Source organism: Pagrus major, chromosome 1, assembly GCF_040436345.1.
Source record: "Pagrus major chromosome 1, Pma_NU_1.0".
Lineage (NCBI taxonomy): Eukaryota > Metazoa > Chordata > Actinopteri > Spariformes > Sparidae > Pagrus > Pagrus major.
In genome coordinates this window covers 10,272,415-10,289,454 of record NC_133215.1, presented here as the reverse complement: position 1 = coordinate 10,289,454, position 17,040 = coordinate 10,272,415, and the positions used below count along the sequence as shown (strand labels likewise).

Sequence of the window (17,040 nt, the reverse complement as noted above, 5' to 3'; positions counted from 1 at the left end):
TGTCAGACAAAAGGATGTCAGTTACAGACTTGCTTGGTCGATGTTGTCCCTTTTGAAATATGATTAAATGAGTGTGAAAGGCCACAAATCAATCACGGTCACTGAGCTGATTTCAATTTGTACAAAAAACAAAGAGTGAAAAACACTGTTAGTTGTTTTATGGGGGTGATGTGCCCAACCATTAGCCTAGCTAGCCTAACATGCTTTGACTTTGTGGGGTCTCTTCGTTTTATTGTACAGATTAAAGGAACAAGAGGTAACCTACGCTAAACTAAGCTAACCGCCTCCTACATGTAGCTTCATTTTTAGCGTAGGCCTACAGACAAGGGAGAAGCATCGTTTAGCGTAGCCACGTTTTAAGCACCGCGGAAGGAGATGACTCGGTGTGAGGTCAGATGTTCTCACAGTCTTATGAATTAGACATGAGTGACGGTGTGGTCCAGCTCCGAGGACGGGACAGCTGAGCATGCAGGCTGATGTTGGCAACATGAGGCCATTTGTGACGTCTGCTTTATTAATTAGTAATAATCTCCGAGTATCAGGTGGTGAAGGCTGCTATCTCATGGGGGATTACCACTAAGATGTTTCAAAGTTGTGTAAGAGGTAGAGAGCTGATTATAGAAATCAACAGCATGACATTTTTCATTATTATTTTTATTTTGAACCAATGCCCAGACTGATCATCTGCCCTGAAACCAAACTCTTTCCGTTAAGTTGTTGGAAGCAACATATTCACCCCCATCACCACCGTGCCTCTGATTTATCTCCTGTTTTTTTGTCAGAAGCACCATTCATTCCTTTGTTCAGGCCAAGAAGAGGTATCAGATCACTCTAGTCACGTCAACCGTGGCAGTGAGTGATGTGTTGTCCTGAAACAGAAGCAGTTTCCCTCCAACTGAGAGCTACAGTGAAACCGTTAATTTGACAAAGAGAGACAAGGGAGGGTGGGCGAGGCAAGTGCTTCCTTTCCTTCTGGTCTCCTTCTGGTCTGTGAGGTTGAGGACTGGTTGGGTTTTCCAGTAATAATTTACGATACCATCAATAACCTCTTACTGTATGTATTAAATAAATTATCCTCTGGTGTTTTCAAAGACGTTTTTTTTTTTTTAACTTAAGTAGTCTAGTTGTCAACTCGATGATCCCAGATTCTCGTCACTTGGTCTCACTTCACATTAAAATAGATCAAATATTTACTTTATTTAAGACCAAATGATTAATCAATTAGTTGAGAAAATAATCTTGATAATTAAGAATGATTAGTTAGATGCAGCCAAAAATACTGATATCAGTAATGGCCTCAAAAGTCCAGTTACTGTTACCCAGGCTCCTCCAGACTCACTTTTGACACTGGCTGCACTGGTGCGTCTACTGTAGCTTTTTCTTTTAGGTGCACAAGCACATAATTTAGATGCATCCAGTAATACATTTTAATTTAATTCTTATTCTTAACACATTATGTACATGGTTGTTAACAGGGATAAAGGTGCAAATACATGTTTTTCTTCATTCAGATCACAGCAATTGCAAGATGACATTGCATCAATCTGTTGTAACTTCTTTAAAAAATAAACGGCGTAGTTTCAGGTGCACCGGTCGCACCCTGGAGCCCTGATGATAAATACTGTCTGTATGATTTAACCAGTAAGCAAATCTTGATTTCATGTTAAGGTGAAAGGTGTATTTGCACAAGAGTTGTCTTTTTTTTGTCTTTGTAATATGATGATATAACTTTTTTGGGTTTAATTTTAGAATATTTTCAGTTTTCTGACTTTATGTCTGTACTTACTGACTATTTTCAACAATTAACAGATAATCAAACTACGTGGCAATTCTTTTTTTGTGTGTCAATCGACTAATTATTTATCTATTTATTTTTTCTTTATGATTTGGTGGTATTACTGGTTGTAGATTATCACTGTGTGATGTCTTTGTTAGCTCATGCTCCTCCTCATGCCCCTCTCCACCTGTCTCCTGTCGCAGTGAGCTGTCAGCTCAGCTCAGAGTTTTGCAGGTGTTACAATGCAACTGAAGAGTCTTCCTTTAAAAGCATTGTATTTGAATGAATTTAAAGTCCACCCAGGGATTTACAGATCAAGATTTGCTCTAAAACAAATAAGCATGTGCAGTTGTGTATATGTCTGTTTCTGTGCCTGGTAACGTGTGTCTTTGTTGGATTTGCCTAATCTCATTTTTTTCCTGGTGCACTGTGTTGTTTTTGTTAATGCCGTTGCTACGCAACAGACTCTGCCCTACGGCAACAGATGATGTTGATGTGAATACATGAGAGACCGTGGTTGTTTTCCATAAAGCTAAAGTTAGCACCGGATGCTGATTGGCCAACAGTATATGTTTGAAATTAACCAGAAATAAGTGAACAGGCCATTATTGGACATACAGCAAGAACTGATTTTAGTTTAACTTATTTATTTATTGGACAAAGTTACTTTTCATGTTTTACTTTTTTCACTGCACCGCAGAACACACTATTTTAAAGTTGCATCATTTTTTAATCTTGTAATCTTTCTTCGATGTCCGCTACATGAGAACTTCTTCAGAATGAAAACGATACCAAACTGTGTAACAGAAGCTAAGCTGTGGATGTCTCTGATCATTATACACCCCACAGCCTGACTTCAAAGCCCTTCAAAAGCAGGAAAAAATAGGATTTGCCATTTCCCTCATTGTGAGCCCCTTTGACTGGGTACCCCTCGTCTTTTGATCTGTCGCACCCCTTAATTTCCCCTAATTTCAGATTGTCCATGACAACATGCATGACTACCTCTGTATAATCCTGTCCTATGTTGTTTTTGTTGCTCTTGTAGCTCCCTGGCCGTTGCCGCCCCCTACCCTCTCCCCCTGGGAGGTAACCTTCAAAGGCTCTGCTCAGCACGATGGATGACCAGCTGAGTGATGGAGATGGACAGAATCAAAGGACGTGCTCCCTTCATTGTGACCAGATGAAGGGACACCTTCCTTCCTCCAGCAGTGAGGGGACGTACCCTGCAGCATTTTGATGTTCCTCAGAGTGAAAAAAACAAAATAGTTCTTCGGAGATCATTTTGAAAAAGAGTAAACACTGATCAGACATATTCATTTTATGTTCAGTGTCAGCTTATATGCTGACTGCTCGTCCCTGTGATGCTTGTTATGAGTTGTCCATCCACAACCAATGAGCCAGAGAGCTGCAGCAGCGAGGGAAGCAGCTGCACCACTTCCTCCATCACCACCTCTGACCCTTCCTCTATGTCCGGACACACTCACGCCACCGTACCCTCCCTCAGTGACACCCCCGACACCTCTAAGCATGAAGCTCCGCCACCGCCTCCCCTGCCGCCGCCGCCAGGGGCACCCCCACCCCCTCCACCCCCCGCGACCACATCCACCAGCCACAACGCAAGGAAGAAGCGCCGCGTCCGCAGCTTCTTCTGGAAGCCGATACCGGAGGAGAAGGTACGTGGGAAGCCCAACATCTGGACGATGGCGGTGCGGCAGCAGCAGTATCAGATCGATGTTCGCTCTGTGGAGGAGCTGTTCGGGCAGCAAGAGGAGGCGTTGATAGGCATACGTGGGTCGACACCGGCCACTGGAACCTCAGCTCGTATCTCCAGGTCGCGCTCCTTCAAGGAAAGCAGCAAGGATGAGGTGAGTGGTTGTCATGAGTCTGCTGTAACACTGACACCAGCAACACTTGTGTTCACAGTTAAGAGTGTCGAAACAGTGATTGTAATAAATCCTCTTAAGATTAAAGTGGCCCTTTCTCTAAGATGTCATTATATTCAACGTGCAGGACTTGCCACTACAACTCCCTTTAACAATCAACAGTATTTATTATGTAACATGTACTTACTCACGTCGTCTCAGTGACTACGTTTACATGCACATAATGTACTGTGACTGTACCATGTGCAGCTGTTTACATGGCTAGTGAAGCCTCCGACTTTAATTCCCTCAGTGATATTTGTTGATATCAAAGTCTTCTGAAATGTTTGAAAGTAGGTGCATGTCTCCTTCTGACCAGAAATGTGGGCATCTCTACCCCAACCTTACAAACTGTCGGCCAGTGCACAGAGCTGACTGTAAACAGGCACGAGGCTGTGTGTCGCAAACTACCATATTTGAAATTATATTTTAATTATAGTGTGCGTGTAACGTAGTTATTAAGATCAAGATCCCTCTTCTGTAGAAGACACACAAAGCACACAGCCAGTCACAAAACAGTATCATAGACAATCACATAGATCTCAAATTTATCCAATATGATGAGATGTCCCAAGTTCAGGATTTACTTGTGGGGTATAATGATTCATCCAGTTCTGAGATCTGATCTGCTTAAAAGTCGCTTTGAATTTGAGAAGATGAGATATACTGAGGCAGCTTTAGACAGAGACAAAACGCTTATAGTTACCCTTGTTGTTGCTGCTTGTGAGGACTGGATTGGTTTTTTCATAAAGTAAACAGCGATGAGTATAATATTTATCTCCTCTCCCACAATCAATTTGTTGTGAGGCAGAATGAGCAGCCTGTCGAACACAGACATGACACTGACTCAACAAATAGGATTTAAAAAAGTGCTCTTGTTTGTGTTTCACAGATTGTTTTATTGCTGAGGAAAGTAGGTTTTTTTCAGATTTAGGATTTATATTAAACTGTATATTATATGAATTTCAAGAACATTTTTTTTGTTATTACGTAATAATGATAGGCATCAGGCCAAAACCTCACACAGTCACAGTCAGGATTTTGGCCTGAATCTTACCTGATGAGGATCTACCAACTGGAACGCTCTCAGATTTGTAATTACAATTATTATAGTATCTATATTCAGTTTGCTGTCATTAAAACGCTCAGATTCAGAAAATTCCTAGTCCTGATGCCTACAAACTCTTGCATCCACCGCCATTGTGTTGCACATGTTACCTCAGGTCCTGAACACACATCACAATACTCCAGTACATAACTCTACCCTGCTCCCACTGTATTAAGATACCCCTGCAGGGACGCGTTAGGTAACGGTGCTCAGTTACAGCTTTTCTTTCAGTGCAAAAAATGATTTGCGTTCAAAAACAGAACAAAAACATGTTTGCGTCATTATGGACTCCTGGAAGGTAACATGTGAACTGTAAAGCAATACCTGCGTGAGGCGCAGGGAGACTCCTCAGTGTCCCCACAATGAACCGGCTGCAGCTGGTCAAACCTCACAGTGTCAGCAGGGAACAGTTGTGACTAAAAACTCCTTTGGGAGTTTAAAATAATGCCGCCATTTGTGCACACAGGAACATACTGTATCTGTGGTTGATGCTCTTTGTATGCTCTTGTTTTTCATATATATTAGGGCTTCAAACAGTTTTCAGCCTCAGTCAATTGATTATTTATTGATTGTTTGCTCTGAGAACTAACCCAGTTCTCAGAGCCCAAGGTGACGTCCTCACTCGGCTTTTTTTGTGCAAATAACAGTCCAAAACACAAAGATTTTTCAAGGGATAGTTCACCTAAGAATCAAAAATAGATATTTTTTGTCTTACCTGTGCTACTATTTATTCATCTAGATTGTTTTGTTGTGAGTTACTGAGTCTTGGAGATAGCGTCCATAAAGATGTCTGCCTTCTCTAGATGTCTAGATGTCACTTGGCTTGTTAGCTTGCTTATTTAGCTTAGTTAGCCAGCATCTCAAGCATGCGTAGAAGCATGCTGCCATGTGTGCAGTGATATGGCTGGCGGCTGAAGTTCGGTTGAAAGAAAATAGTTTCTTCATGAAACTATTAACTAATTATCAACAAGGTCTGAGGATTATCTTGAGTAACTGGGTCATGATTTCTGGAAAGAGACGCTGCCGTTCAGTTTTTCATTTGTATGTTTTTCGGCGCTTTGAGCACCACCAGCTGAGCGCCATCTAGTTCCATAAAATGCTGCTGGTATCTCCAAAACTTAATTTATTATTTAAATGATTTAAAAGCAGTAATTAGGTCTTGCGAGGGAGCCTTTTTAAAAATGTACGTACTGTACAGTCGCCTGTGAAAGGAAGCATGTACGCGCCATTGTTAATGAGGGAGGTGTGTGAACCACAGTGAGGCCCGGTGGAGTTTCAGTGTCCCACAGGGTGACAACGGGTGGTGGTCGGGGTGGTGTCGGTAACTCAAGCAACAACAAGGAGAAGGGAGGGGGGTGGGTACATACCGTGTGTGTGTGTTTCATTGTGTGTTTAACCACAGCTACAATGAAATCACTTATTGTGCCTTTCGTTTGTTTTCAGATCAGCATCCTCGACTCGAAGAGAGGAATGAATGTGGGCATTTTCCTGAAGCAGTTCAAGAAGTAAGTCGTCCACCTGCTTCACTACCTGAGAGAAGAGCTGCTTCCTTAAAGCTCAGTGGGAAACAAAACAACATAAGATGTCTCAGTAAACAGCTTCGGTGCTGCTCGGCTCTAGTCTCTGGAGTCAAATATGACTTGTTATTGCATCTTTGGTGTTTTGATGATGGCGGTGGAGAGTGCTTTCTAAAGAACACTTAACATAGGTTAATGTCTTTTACTGTATGTCAGTTGATGACGACAGCACACAGTTTTCTCTTTAGCTAACAAACACTTGGAAAAACAATATCTGATCCCAAGCTAATCTGCGACTCGGGAGAGATGGAATAAAACTGATAATATCTAATAAAGAATAACATTATAAGACTTTATAATCCAAAGTGGCAGATGAAGCAGGATAATGGTGCGTTTCAGCTGCTCAGACTGCCCAGAGATATGAGACTTATCACTGATGTTATCCTGAAAACACTCTCAGTTTCAGTTTGTGTTTCAGCGCCTGACTGAGGAAGTAAAAACCTTAACAACTGGGGAAGATTAGGGTCAAAATCTGTGTCAGTTTCTTTAAGAGGCCTTCTTAGCTCTCCATTGTTTATAATTAATTGGTTCAGGAAATCTAGAGGTGTGTTCGACTGGACTCAGCGTCGTGTTACATAAGTCGTCTGGAGCGGCAGAGTACAAAAAGTGTGTTAGGTGTCTGTTTTGCATGACGGTGTATTTGCATGGCTCCCCTCTGTATTTTAATGACATTTGACTGTGAGCTTTACTGTACTCAGTCAGGACTGAGTTTGAGCAGTGACTTCATCACAGTTAGTGTTTACTTTTGTGCGTGTGCCTTTTTTATTTGACTTCAAATCTAACATGTACTCAACCTCTGTCATATATGTCATCCTCTATGCTCTGTTACATGTGTTTACAAATGCTTTAGTTCAGTTTTCACAGCATCATTTCAAAGTGCCACTGTAATTATCTACTCTGACCTTACACTGATCCTCTATAACATTGCCAAAAAAACACATATGTTGAATATCATTCAAAAAAATGTCTCTCTTCATCTGAGCCCTTATGTTCCCACCGCTTTACAACATAAAGTGACACCCTTGCATGCAGCAATCCATAAATTTAGGATCTTGAATAAAACATAGCAACTCTACAACAGGACGGCCACTAACTTTCAAGATAAATTATCGAGTCTGTAAAATGTTTAAAAAAAATGTGTGCTCATTACAGTTTCCCAGAGCCCAAAGTGACATCTTCTTTTGTCCAACCAACAGTCCAAAACCCAAAGACTTCATTTACTGGAATAAATGAGAAAGAAAAGCAGCAAATCCTTAAATTTAAGAAGCTGGAAACAGTAAATGTTTGACATTTAATATTCTTGTGATCGACTAATCGATTAAAGACTAATCATTGCAGCTCATGATGTCAGCTGTACATATAATTTGATCCAATACAACAATCAAACTCTGGCCTGGAGTTAAATAGACGTGTTTCTGATACAGTCAGTGAATAATGCAGTAAAAGCATGAAGGTGACATTCATTACAAAGCTGCTGTAACGTGTTACATCATATTATAAGGTGTCAGCTTACTGAATATCGTCCTTGAAGGTTTTCTAACAGTCATCTTTTATCTCCGTGATGTAACTGGGAATTGTGTTGCAGCACTAGATTTCAGTATGTTATGAGAAGCAATGAGTCATGATTTAGAAAACATGTTGAACTGAGCTCAGCTGAAGAGGATGTTTTTCATTTTACTTATCTCGTCTTTGTCCGTATTTTTAGTTTGCTTTTCCAGTTAATGAAGTCAGCTCCAACGGGGACGTCAGACTAACAGCTGTTTTTTTACTGCATTTGTAAACACAAGGGAGCGAGCATTAAGAGAGAGCACCTGTGCCGTCTATCATCGATCTTAAATGAAATAAACTCTTTGTCTTCCAGGTCCAACCGCTCCATTGTTGAAGACATACGACGAGGAGAGGGAAAGATTTATGGAGCAGAGCTGCTCAAAGACCTGCTGAAGCTCCTGCCTGACACTGAGGAGGTCTGTGTTTGTGAATGTCTGTGTGGCTTTAACTCAAACTGATGATAAAAGACAGTGAATGGAGATAGAAAACAATACAGACTGCTGAGCTTCCTCTTTCTCTTATTCTTCCGACAGATCAAGAAACTTCAGTCGTTTAAAGGAGACCCAGACAAGCTGACGCTGGTCGATTCCTTTATGTACCTCCTGATCCAGGTGCCTCGGTAAGTAGATTTCTATAGAGTACAGAGTGTAGTCTCAGTCAAAGGGGAAATGTGAAGGCACTGTTTGACAGTCATTCGGACGATAGATTTGCATTTTGTGGGGACTTTACAACAACATTGTGCTGCCTTCCTCCCTCACACGTATTCATATAAAAGTGTTGTGTTTGTATGTTTCTTTGTCTGTTTGTTTTTTGGACATTGCACATTAATAGAGAGGCGAAGGCATGTCCCTTTCATTGGACTACCATGGGACCTTATTTCAGAAAAAATATGTATGCTAGTGAATGGCAAGAGACATATAATTATTTGATCCTGTTTGAATTGTGCCATGAATTACACATATGATGTTTGTGAGTTTAAAAGTCAAATTTTCAACTCTAGAGACTTATCAGTTTGTCATAAAACAAATGAAATATAAGACTGAAAGGACGTGATTTGACAGACTAAACACCCAACATGCCCTCACCCCCATCACTTATTATTATGTTAAAGAAGTCTGTCTTATCACAACCTACAGGATGAGCTTCTCCACATGCGATTCAACAAATTTAACACCATTCTGCTTCGTCTCTGACAGGTTCGAGGTTCGGATTGAGGCCATTGTCCTCCGCGAAGAGTTCTTCCCTTCCTGTGCTGTAATGAGCCACGAGATCGATGTCGTCCGTGTCGCCACTAAAGGTAATAACACACGGGCACTTGTACCTACACACACACACACACACACACACACACACGCATACACACACAGTCACATGTGCTCAGACAGGTGACCCAGATATTTGAGCTGTCAGCGGTGCTGAACACAAAGTAGGAATGTGTCACCTGAGATAGAGTGATGTGGGGACAGAGTGGAAAGACAAGGCTGTGTCATCTTTGTAATGTGTTATAATTGTGATTTTTTTTTGATTTATACATTTTATTTATTAACTTTTGATACTTAAGTACGTTTAATATCAGGTACAATAAGGCCCAATTCATATGGGCGACATTCACTTACACCAAAGTAATAATTTAACATGATATCTTTACTTTTACTCAAGTATGATGTTGGTTACTTTTAAGTACATGTACCTCAAAATGAGTACAGTACTTCAGTAAATACACTCAGTTAGATTACAGCACTCATATATCCTGACAGTCAAAATGCTGACATGCAAACAGCAGGTGTTTAATATGTTTATCATTTTAGTTCAGGATGTTAGCATGCTACATACTTGTAGACATGTAGTACAGCTAAGGCTACTGGGAATGCCGTTCATTTTGCAGATACTTGGCAAACCAAAGTTTTGGGCCCGATGATGGCACCAAAGTTGTTACAATAAACCCTAAAGGGGATGTGAATGTCTCTGTATCAAATTTTTAGGCAGTCCATCCGTTTTTTTGCATCCATCACTTGAGCCTGTGTCATTTCAGCTGAGTCACACTCTCCTCTCTGTGCTTTATTGGTTTTTCTTAAACCCTCTTCACCCTCTTCTACAGGACTGTGACCTTTTCACTGCATTGCAGAGCTATCAGTTAAACACTGCGTGGGACAAATTGAGTAGAACTTTTAATGACACCGTTTAATGAAAAAACTTTCAACAGTACGGGACGTTTATCCTCACTGCTCGTCCCAAAGGAGACATGGTCAGAATGCAGAAATACATTCCAGTTAACCTCCTGTGAATTTAGAGCAGATTGTCATTATTGCCGCTGATAGTTGTTCTGCGTGATGGTGGAAAATGAGAGTGAAGTAACGTGTGGATGTCCATCCTCTAACTGACTTTATATTGATTTTCATCTTATAGAGCTGATGAGCTGCGAGGAGCTTCATGCCATTCTGCATCTGGTGCTGCAGGCCGGAAACATCATGAACGCTGTAAGTCCAACAGTAATGTTCACTTAATGGATTCATACCACTCTCTTGTCCTTCTGGGTTAAAAGATTAGGCTTGCTTTATTATTTTTAAAAGCTACTACAAGGAATATAAACTTTCCTCCACCTACCAAGAACGTTTAATTTCATAACTTACTCAACGCGAATATCTTGAAATCCAACAGGCTTTAAGAAAAACTAAAATAATAACACAGTTAAAAGTTCCTTGTAGTGCCTTTAAAAATCCCACAAAAAGTCAAAAACTAACAATGTGATAGTTTGTCTCTTAATACTTCTGACTTTCTGCCTCCTACTTATTCCTATTAAGGACCAAAATCTCAAAAATAAACAAAAAAACATCACAAATATATTGTTATCTACATTATTTCCTCAACAAGCTGGGCTCTGTGGGTTTTGGAAATTGTTACTCAAACATGAGTAAAATTGCATTTGGTTGAGATGTTTTAGCTTAACTTCGCATTAAGACTGAAAACAGCAGCAAACAGGTAGCCTAGCTCCTTCCAAAGATAAAAAACATTTGCCTACCAGGACCATTAACGCTCACTGATTAACATTTCTGTTGGTATTTTGTTGAGGTTTCGAATTGGCTACTTGCTCTAGTTTTATATTTGGTTTGGAATCAATCTTCTTATCTAACTCCAGGTAAAAAAAAGGGTTTTAAAATATAGTTTTTGAAGACCAACAGAGGTCAATGGCACAGAAGAATAAGCTACTGTTGATCCACAGCTACTGTATATCAGGCTACAGGCTTTCTGTGTGTTTCTCAGGGCGGCTACGCAGGCAATGCTGTGGGGTTCAAGCTGTCGTCCCTCCTCTCATTGGCTGACACCAAGGCCAACAAGCCAGGGATGAATCTGCTGCACTTTGTCGCCATGGTTAGTGGAAAAGCTTCAGTTATACAATACAATGTATATACAATACCATGAAGAGCGTTGCTGTCTTATGTAATACAATACAATGCAGCAAAGTGCAGCTTCAGAAATGACAATGGAGTTAACACTTAACAGGCTACTGTGTGTTGTTTGTTAGGTTACTTGTTGGGCTACATGAAGTCAAACCTCTACTTTATATACGTCTGTATAAGAATAATACCCATGTAACATATTCTTGTGTTTTTGAAGCCATTTATTTTTATATTCGACACTGTTTTCACCTGTAAAGAAGATAATACTATTTCTCAATGTGTACTGAATCGATGAAATATACTGAATTAAAGTGATGTGCTATGTAAACTCTTTTTGAGACATTGCTGAGGTGTGTGTAGGATATAACTAAACACAGATTTAATCCTATTAATATTTCATATTAGAAACTCTGTGGTCTATCAGATTACTACAGTCAAATCACACTTAACTTCAAATGTTTAAAGCAAAATGTGCAGACATACTGTATTTCACTCCAGCGTGCATTAAGAGACAATCATTTGTCAGCCACAAAGACTTTATTTTATATAAATCTTTCACAGCAGTGGTGTTTGAGTAAACGGCGTCCAAACACTGCGACTACAGGAGGGGCAGGTGGACAGCAGATGGTGACAGGAAACAGAAAAAGAGCCGAGAGAGGCTGGCCAAGCACTTATATAACAAAGTAAAGAGCAGTGCTTTACACTGCAGTGATGCCACTCGATCGTGCAAAGTACACCAACATTAAGATTTAATTCGCATGATGTGTCTCTTCACACAGGAGGCAAAGAAAAAAGACGAGAAGCTGCTCAAATTTCCGGAGAAACTTCAGGATGTGCAAAGTGCAGCCAGGTAATCTGCTCCTGACATTTTTAGACAACATTGTAAACATAGTAATACGTAATTTTCTGTCAAAGAGAATGATGGCACCAATTGTTTGTCTATGAAGTATAGTGAGGGACATTTTCCACCAAAGGTTGTTCAGTTTCACCAAACTTAATTTCATTCCCAGAGCTTAAAGGGGCTCTATGAAACAATGTGTATAGGATGAATGTATTTTTCTGTGTTTTATTCTGTAAACGACCAGAAGCGTAACTGATGGTTTGACATTTTTATCATCTGCTGAATTGACACGCTCATCCAGCCTCATTACTCAAGCTGACGTCTGACTTAAGTGCAGTACTTTGAGAGTTGCAGTGCGATGCTGGTGGCTGTCAGGCTCTGTCAGCTTCCCAAGGTCATTTCTGTGTGTAGTCAGTACAGCTCCTGCACCACAGAGCCGAGGCTCCCTCCCTCCCTCCTGCATACATTTCCTCACAGCGGGTCTGTCTTCACCTTTAACAGATGACAGTCTGACACTGCGTTCAGCAAAGTGTCACGCTAAGCAGTGTTACGAGGACAGTTTGCAGTCGGTAATGTGATTATTATGCATGTCATCGCCAAAAATGTCTCTAAGCACATTTTCTTGCTGCTGTACTGTTTTCATGTAGAATCTCAGTGGAAAACATCGAGATGGAGTTTTCCTCCTTATATGTTCGGATTAAAACTCTGGAGGAGAAGGTTCAAGGAGACCAGGAGCTGCTGCAGCAGCTGGAGCCTTTTCTGCAGGTGATGCAGCAGTCGTTATGTAATACATCATATACACAGACATACAGAAAGTTGGATCCAGGCCAGTGTACATTTCTGGAACTGCTGACTCAAGTGCTACAGATGATTACACCCATAAAAGTGTGTAACATTATATATATTGAAACTGTGTGTCTGATGTCTCAGAGTTCAGCTCGGACGCTTCAGGACCTGAAGAGACGCAGGCTGGATCTGCGTAAGGAGGGGAACGCTCTCATCGATTTCTTTTGTGAGGACAAGGACACCTTCAAGCTGGACGAGTGCTTCCGCATCTTTCAGGACTTCTGCAACAAGTTCAACAAAGCTGTCAAGGTTGGTTTTCATGAAAAGGGTTGGTTACAACTTTTCAAAGTTTTGGGTCTCATGCCCATGGGGGAAAATAGCATTGTTAGCGTTAATTAATACTTAATACCTGTTCTTACTTATATTTGTTAATGATTAATAAAATGTATCATGACATTTTCCCCTCAGACTATCATTATTGTTGCCATTGTTACTTAAGTAAGACCAATCTTGTAATAACTGATGAATCATCCAATAAGATGAATGAATGTGAAGGCTAAAAAGATGTGATGAAATGTGAATTTTCTGATTTGATATTGCTTATATTTATTTGTATCTCTGTCTCCCTGCCTGCCTCTAAACATTTCTCCACTCTCCTCTTTCTCTCAGGACAACACAGACCGCGAGCTGAAGGAAGCAGCCCGGCAGCGTCGTCTGAGAGAGTTGGAGGAGAAGCGTTTTGCTTGGTCAGGTGCAGATCAGAGCGGTGTGTTTGGTCGGAGCAGCAGTGAGAACGATGTGGAGATGCTCACCAAAGAAGGCCTGCTGGACTTCTTCCAGCAGAGGTCTCACAGCCCACAAAGCCCTCTGGGACGCTCTGCCAGCGCCCGCCGCCACCGTCACACCATGACCTCCATAGCAGACCGAGAACTCCAAGGATACCTGGAGCTGTTCGGAGGCACTGGGAATCCTACAGACTACTCCAAATTTAACAGCCTACCTCGGTCGGGCCGCGCCGTGCAGCGGAGGACGACCCCCTGGATTTTAGCGCAGGACGACAACCGTGAACTGGGCTGTGACAGACAAGTGACGTCTCCACATGCAGAAACTGAGCCCATCAGCCCTCTGGCCAGGTTTTCCTCCTCTGGGCTGAACGATAACGATCCGTACAACAACAACAATATTTACTCATCAGTGTCAGAGGGCAGCGCACTGCCTCGCTCCTTTTGTGTCTTTCAGAAGCCGGCACATCTTCCCAACCCAACAGCCACCAGCCACATGAATGTCAGTGTGGAGAAGCACACTTTAGTTCGAGGTCCTCAAGCTTTTGACCTACCAAGTCCAAACAATAACAGTAATCATTTGCACTTTGTCAACCAGGGGGATGTCGTGGTGACTGATTTAGAGAGGGAGAGACGTTCTCCTGTGAGTCCGGACAATCTCCTGCAGGGTAAAGTTTTAGAAAGAGGAGCAGGGAAACTAGATCTTCCAATACAGGCTGGTGTCTCTCCTGAGAGAGAGAAAGAAGAAGAGGACAACAGTACAATTTCATCAACAACCTGTGATACACCCCTCCCATTAGACACCTCTGTATCCAATAAGAAACCAATGTTTTATATACTAGACTGCACAGAAACAGACTGCTCTGTCGCTTTGGATTACTCTGAGGTTGAAAGCTCGTCTCTAACCAAAGAGGGACTCTTCGGAGCGGCCGACTGCAGCAAAGATCAGGAGAGCCCGCAAGATCCAAGCTCTCTGTCCTCTAATATGGAGTCCATGTCACCCAACGACCAGTCCGTTTCAACCAATGAGCTTTCAGCGCCAAAATCGGTGGACGCAGCATCCATGACTCCGTCTGCCACCACAGAGGAGTGGGACACAGAGAGCTGTGACACCGCTGAGGGCAAACAAGGTGCACAGGAGAAAGATCCACAGAAAAGCAGCAGAAAGCCAGCCCACACAAAGAGCAAAGCTAACAAAGTGACCAAGCCCAGCGGAGGTCGTGGCGTACGAACGCTGACCAGCAGCGAGAGCCAGGGCATGCGTAAAGTCGTGCCCATTAGCAAGCTGACAAGGACGGGTAGCAGCAAGAGAGCAGAGGTGCATGACAATGGAGAGTCACGTCGGCCTCTTCGAGATCAGAGCACTCCAGCAAGAGGAAGGACTGAGAAGGCCGCAAGACCTCTCCGACACTCCAGTCTGCCACCAGACGAGTCGAAAGCTCAGAGGGGAAGCAGCCTCATAGGCGGCATTTCAAGATGGGCACGTGATTCAACCCAGAGAAAAGCTTCCATCCACAAGCCGAGCGCCAAACCCCTGAGGAACATCCCCAAACCTGCACCTGAGGAGAAGATGTGTCGCTCCACCATGAGAGCCCTGGCTCAAGCTCAAGCTCAAGCTCAAGCTCAAGCTCAAGCTCAAGCTCAGACTCCTGCTGCAGCTTCCTCTGAGAACAGCAGCTCTCACACAGTCAGCTTAAAAAACACCTCTGGTGTCCCCAGCTTCGCCCGCAACACCGTAGCTTCAACTTCCAGGACCAAGAAGGAGCTGGGCCCGCCATCCGTCCCCTCCACGCCGTCTCGCAGCCCCTCACTTCGAGGTCGACAAACCTCAGTGAAGCAGAACAGGTTGTCGCCCTCGGTTCAAACTAGCGAGGAGCGGCCACAAGGGACAAACCTGCGACGGGTGCAGAGTGTGAAAGCAGCCAGTCGCAGCGCCTACCGCAGCGAGACTCCACCGCCACCTCAGACGCCACCTCCGACACGTGAGGATATTCGCAAGACTAACAGCTTTTCTGAGAAGTCTAGAGACATGGTGACGCCCAGCAGGAGTGCTAAACCGAGCTGGAAATGAAACAAACCTAGTGTAGAAACTCTCTCCTTGAGTTTGATGTAAATTGATTTTCACTCCACATATCATGCAAAAGACAAAATCAAGCTCTCTAACTAAGGATCCTCCAGTAGCTGACTCTGTATCAGGTTTATGAATTGCAAAGAGCAAGATGCAATGAACTGCTCCAGGTGTTCCTCTTGTGTTCGTACAAAAAAAAAAGCTTCACAACTTCCTTTATTTTCTGGGGTGGGCATTAACTCAACTGACAAATGGCAAATTGATGTTTCTGCACAGGAGCCTCTTTGCCTGCTTAGCTGTCTGCGTCCTGTATCTGCTAGTGTCTGTGATGATGTTGATGTTGATCACTACTGACTGTATGATGCTGCTAATGAGCTCTGACAATTTGAGACCGAGTTTCAGTGTCTTTTTTCATTCAGGTCAGGTTACAAGATTCGTTGTACCTTAACTTGCTGCTGTTACTTTTAGTTTTGTCGCACCCTCCTGTAGAGAATCGCTCTGTTTGCTTTTCGGTTCCTTTGCTTGATACCTCAGAACGATCGCAGTGGCCTTGTACCAGCAGAAAATGTAGTATATGTTCATTCGGCTCTGCATGATGAAGATGTAGGCGAAATCTGATACATTGGTTCAAACTGCAATGTCACTTTTTACAGATTCCTGGTATAGATATGTTACTACAATATGTAAAGTCACAGATTATAAGCCAGTGTATACCAACTGTGGTACTTGTTGTACCTTGTGTATGTTTGTGTCAGTAGTTTGTAAATGTGTTAGAACTCCTCCATAACGACGTGGAGTAGACGTGCACGTAGGAGATGTTTCCTGTATACTGTAGGCTAATAACACGATCAATGCTAATGCTTTGAGAGGAAAGCATTTGAAACGACACTGACATGATCATCAGTCATGTGATTATTTTGACAGCCTGGTCTAATTTTTCTACTGTGAATGTAGTCGTTTCATATTTTCTCTAGGCCTGCACCTTTTTCTTGACGAGGTTCAACTGCAACAATAACTGGTCATAATTCAGCCTGGCTCCAGTCTGTGCCTCTCGTGTACCGACAGAGAAAAACATCAAATAGATACCAGAAGGTTGTTTAACAAAACTTACTGATGTTTTGAAGGTATTCCCAGAATCATGTGGAGAAAAATATTCAGTTTGCAATTAAAATATTTATAGCTTCCCACGTTTTAACTATACAGTGGCATTTCAAACGTCTGAGACCACATTGA

General features: G+C 42.3%; 1 protein-coding gene across 1 annotated transcript; it reads left to right on the top strand.

Moving 5' to 3' along the window:
- The first annotated feature begins 3,063 nt into the window (after nucleotides 1-3,063).
- Nucleotides 3,064-16,432, top strand: fhdc1 (FH2 domain containing 1). Its single transcript, XM_073473387.1, has 11 exons — nucleotides 3,064-3,642; nucleotides 6,251-6,312; nucleotides 8,246-8,348; nucleotides 8,466-8,551; nucleotides 9,129-9,229; nucleotides 10,339-10,409; nucleotides 11,194-11,301; nucleotides 12,110-12,180; nucleotides 12,819-12,936; nucleotides 13,102-13,266; nucleotides 13,627-16,432. Exons 1-11 carry the CDS (start codon nucleotides 3,139-3,141, stop codon nucleotides 15,808-15,810), a joined length of 3,573 nt encoding a protein of 1,190 aa, XP_073329488.1. The 5' UTR covers nucleotides 3,064-3,138; the 3' UTR covers nucleotides 15,811-16,432.
- The last annotated feature ends 608 nt before the right edge of the window (nucleotides 16,433-17,040 follow it).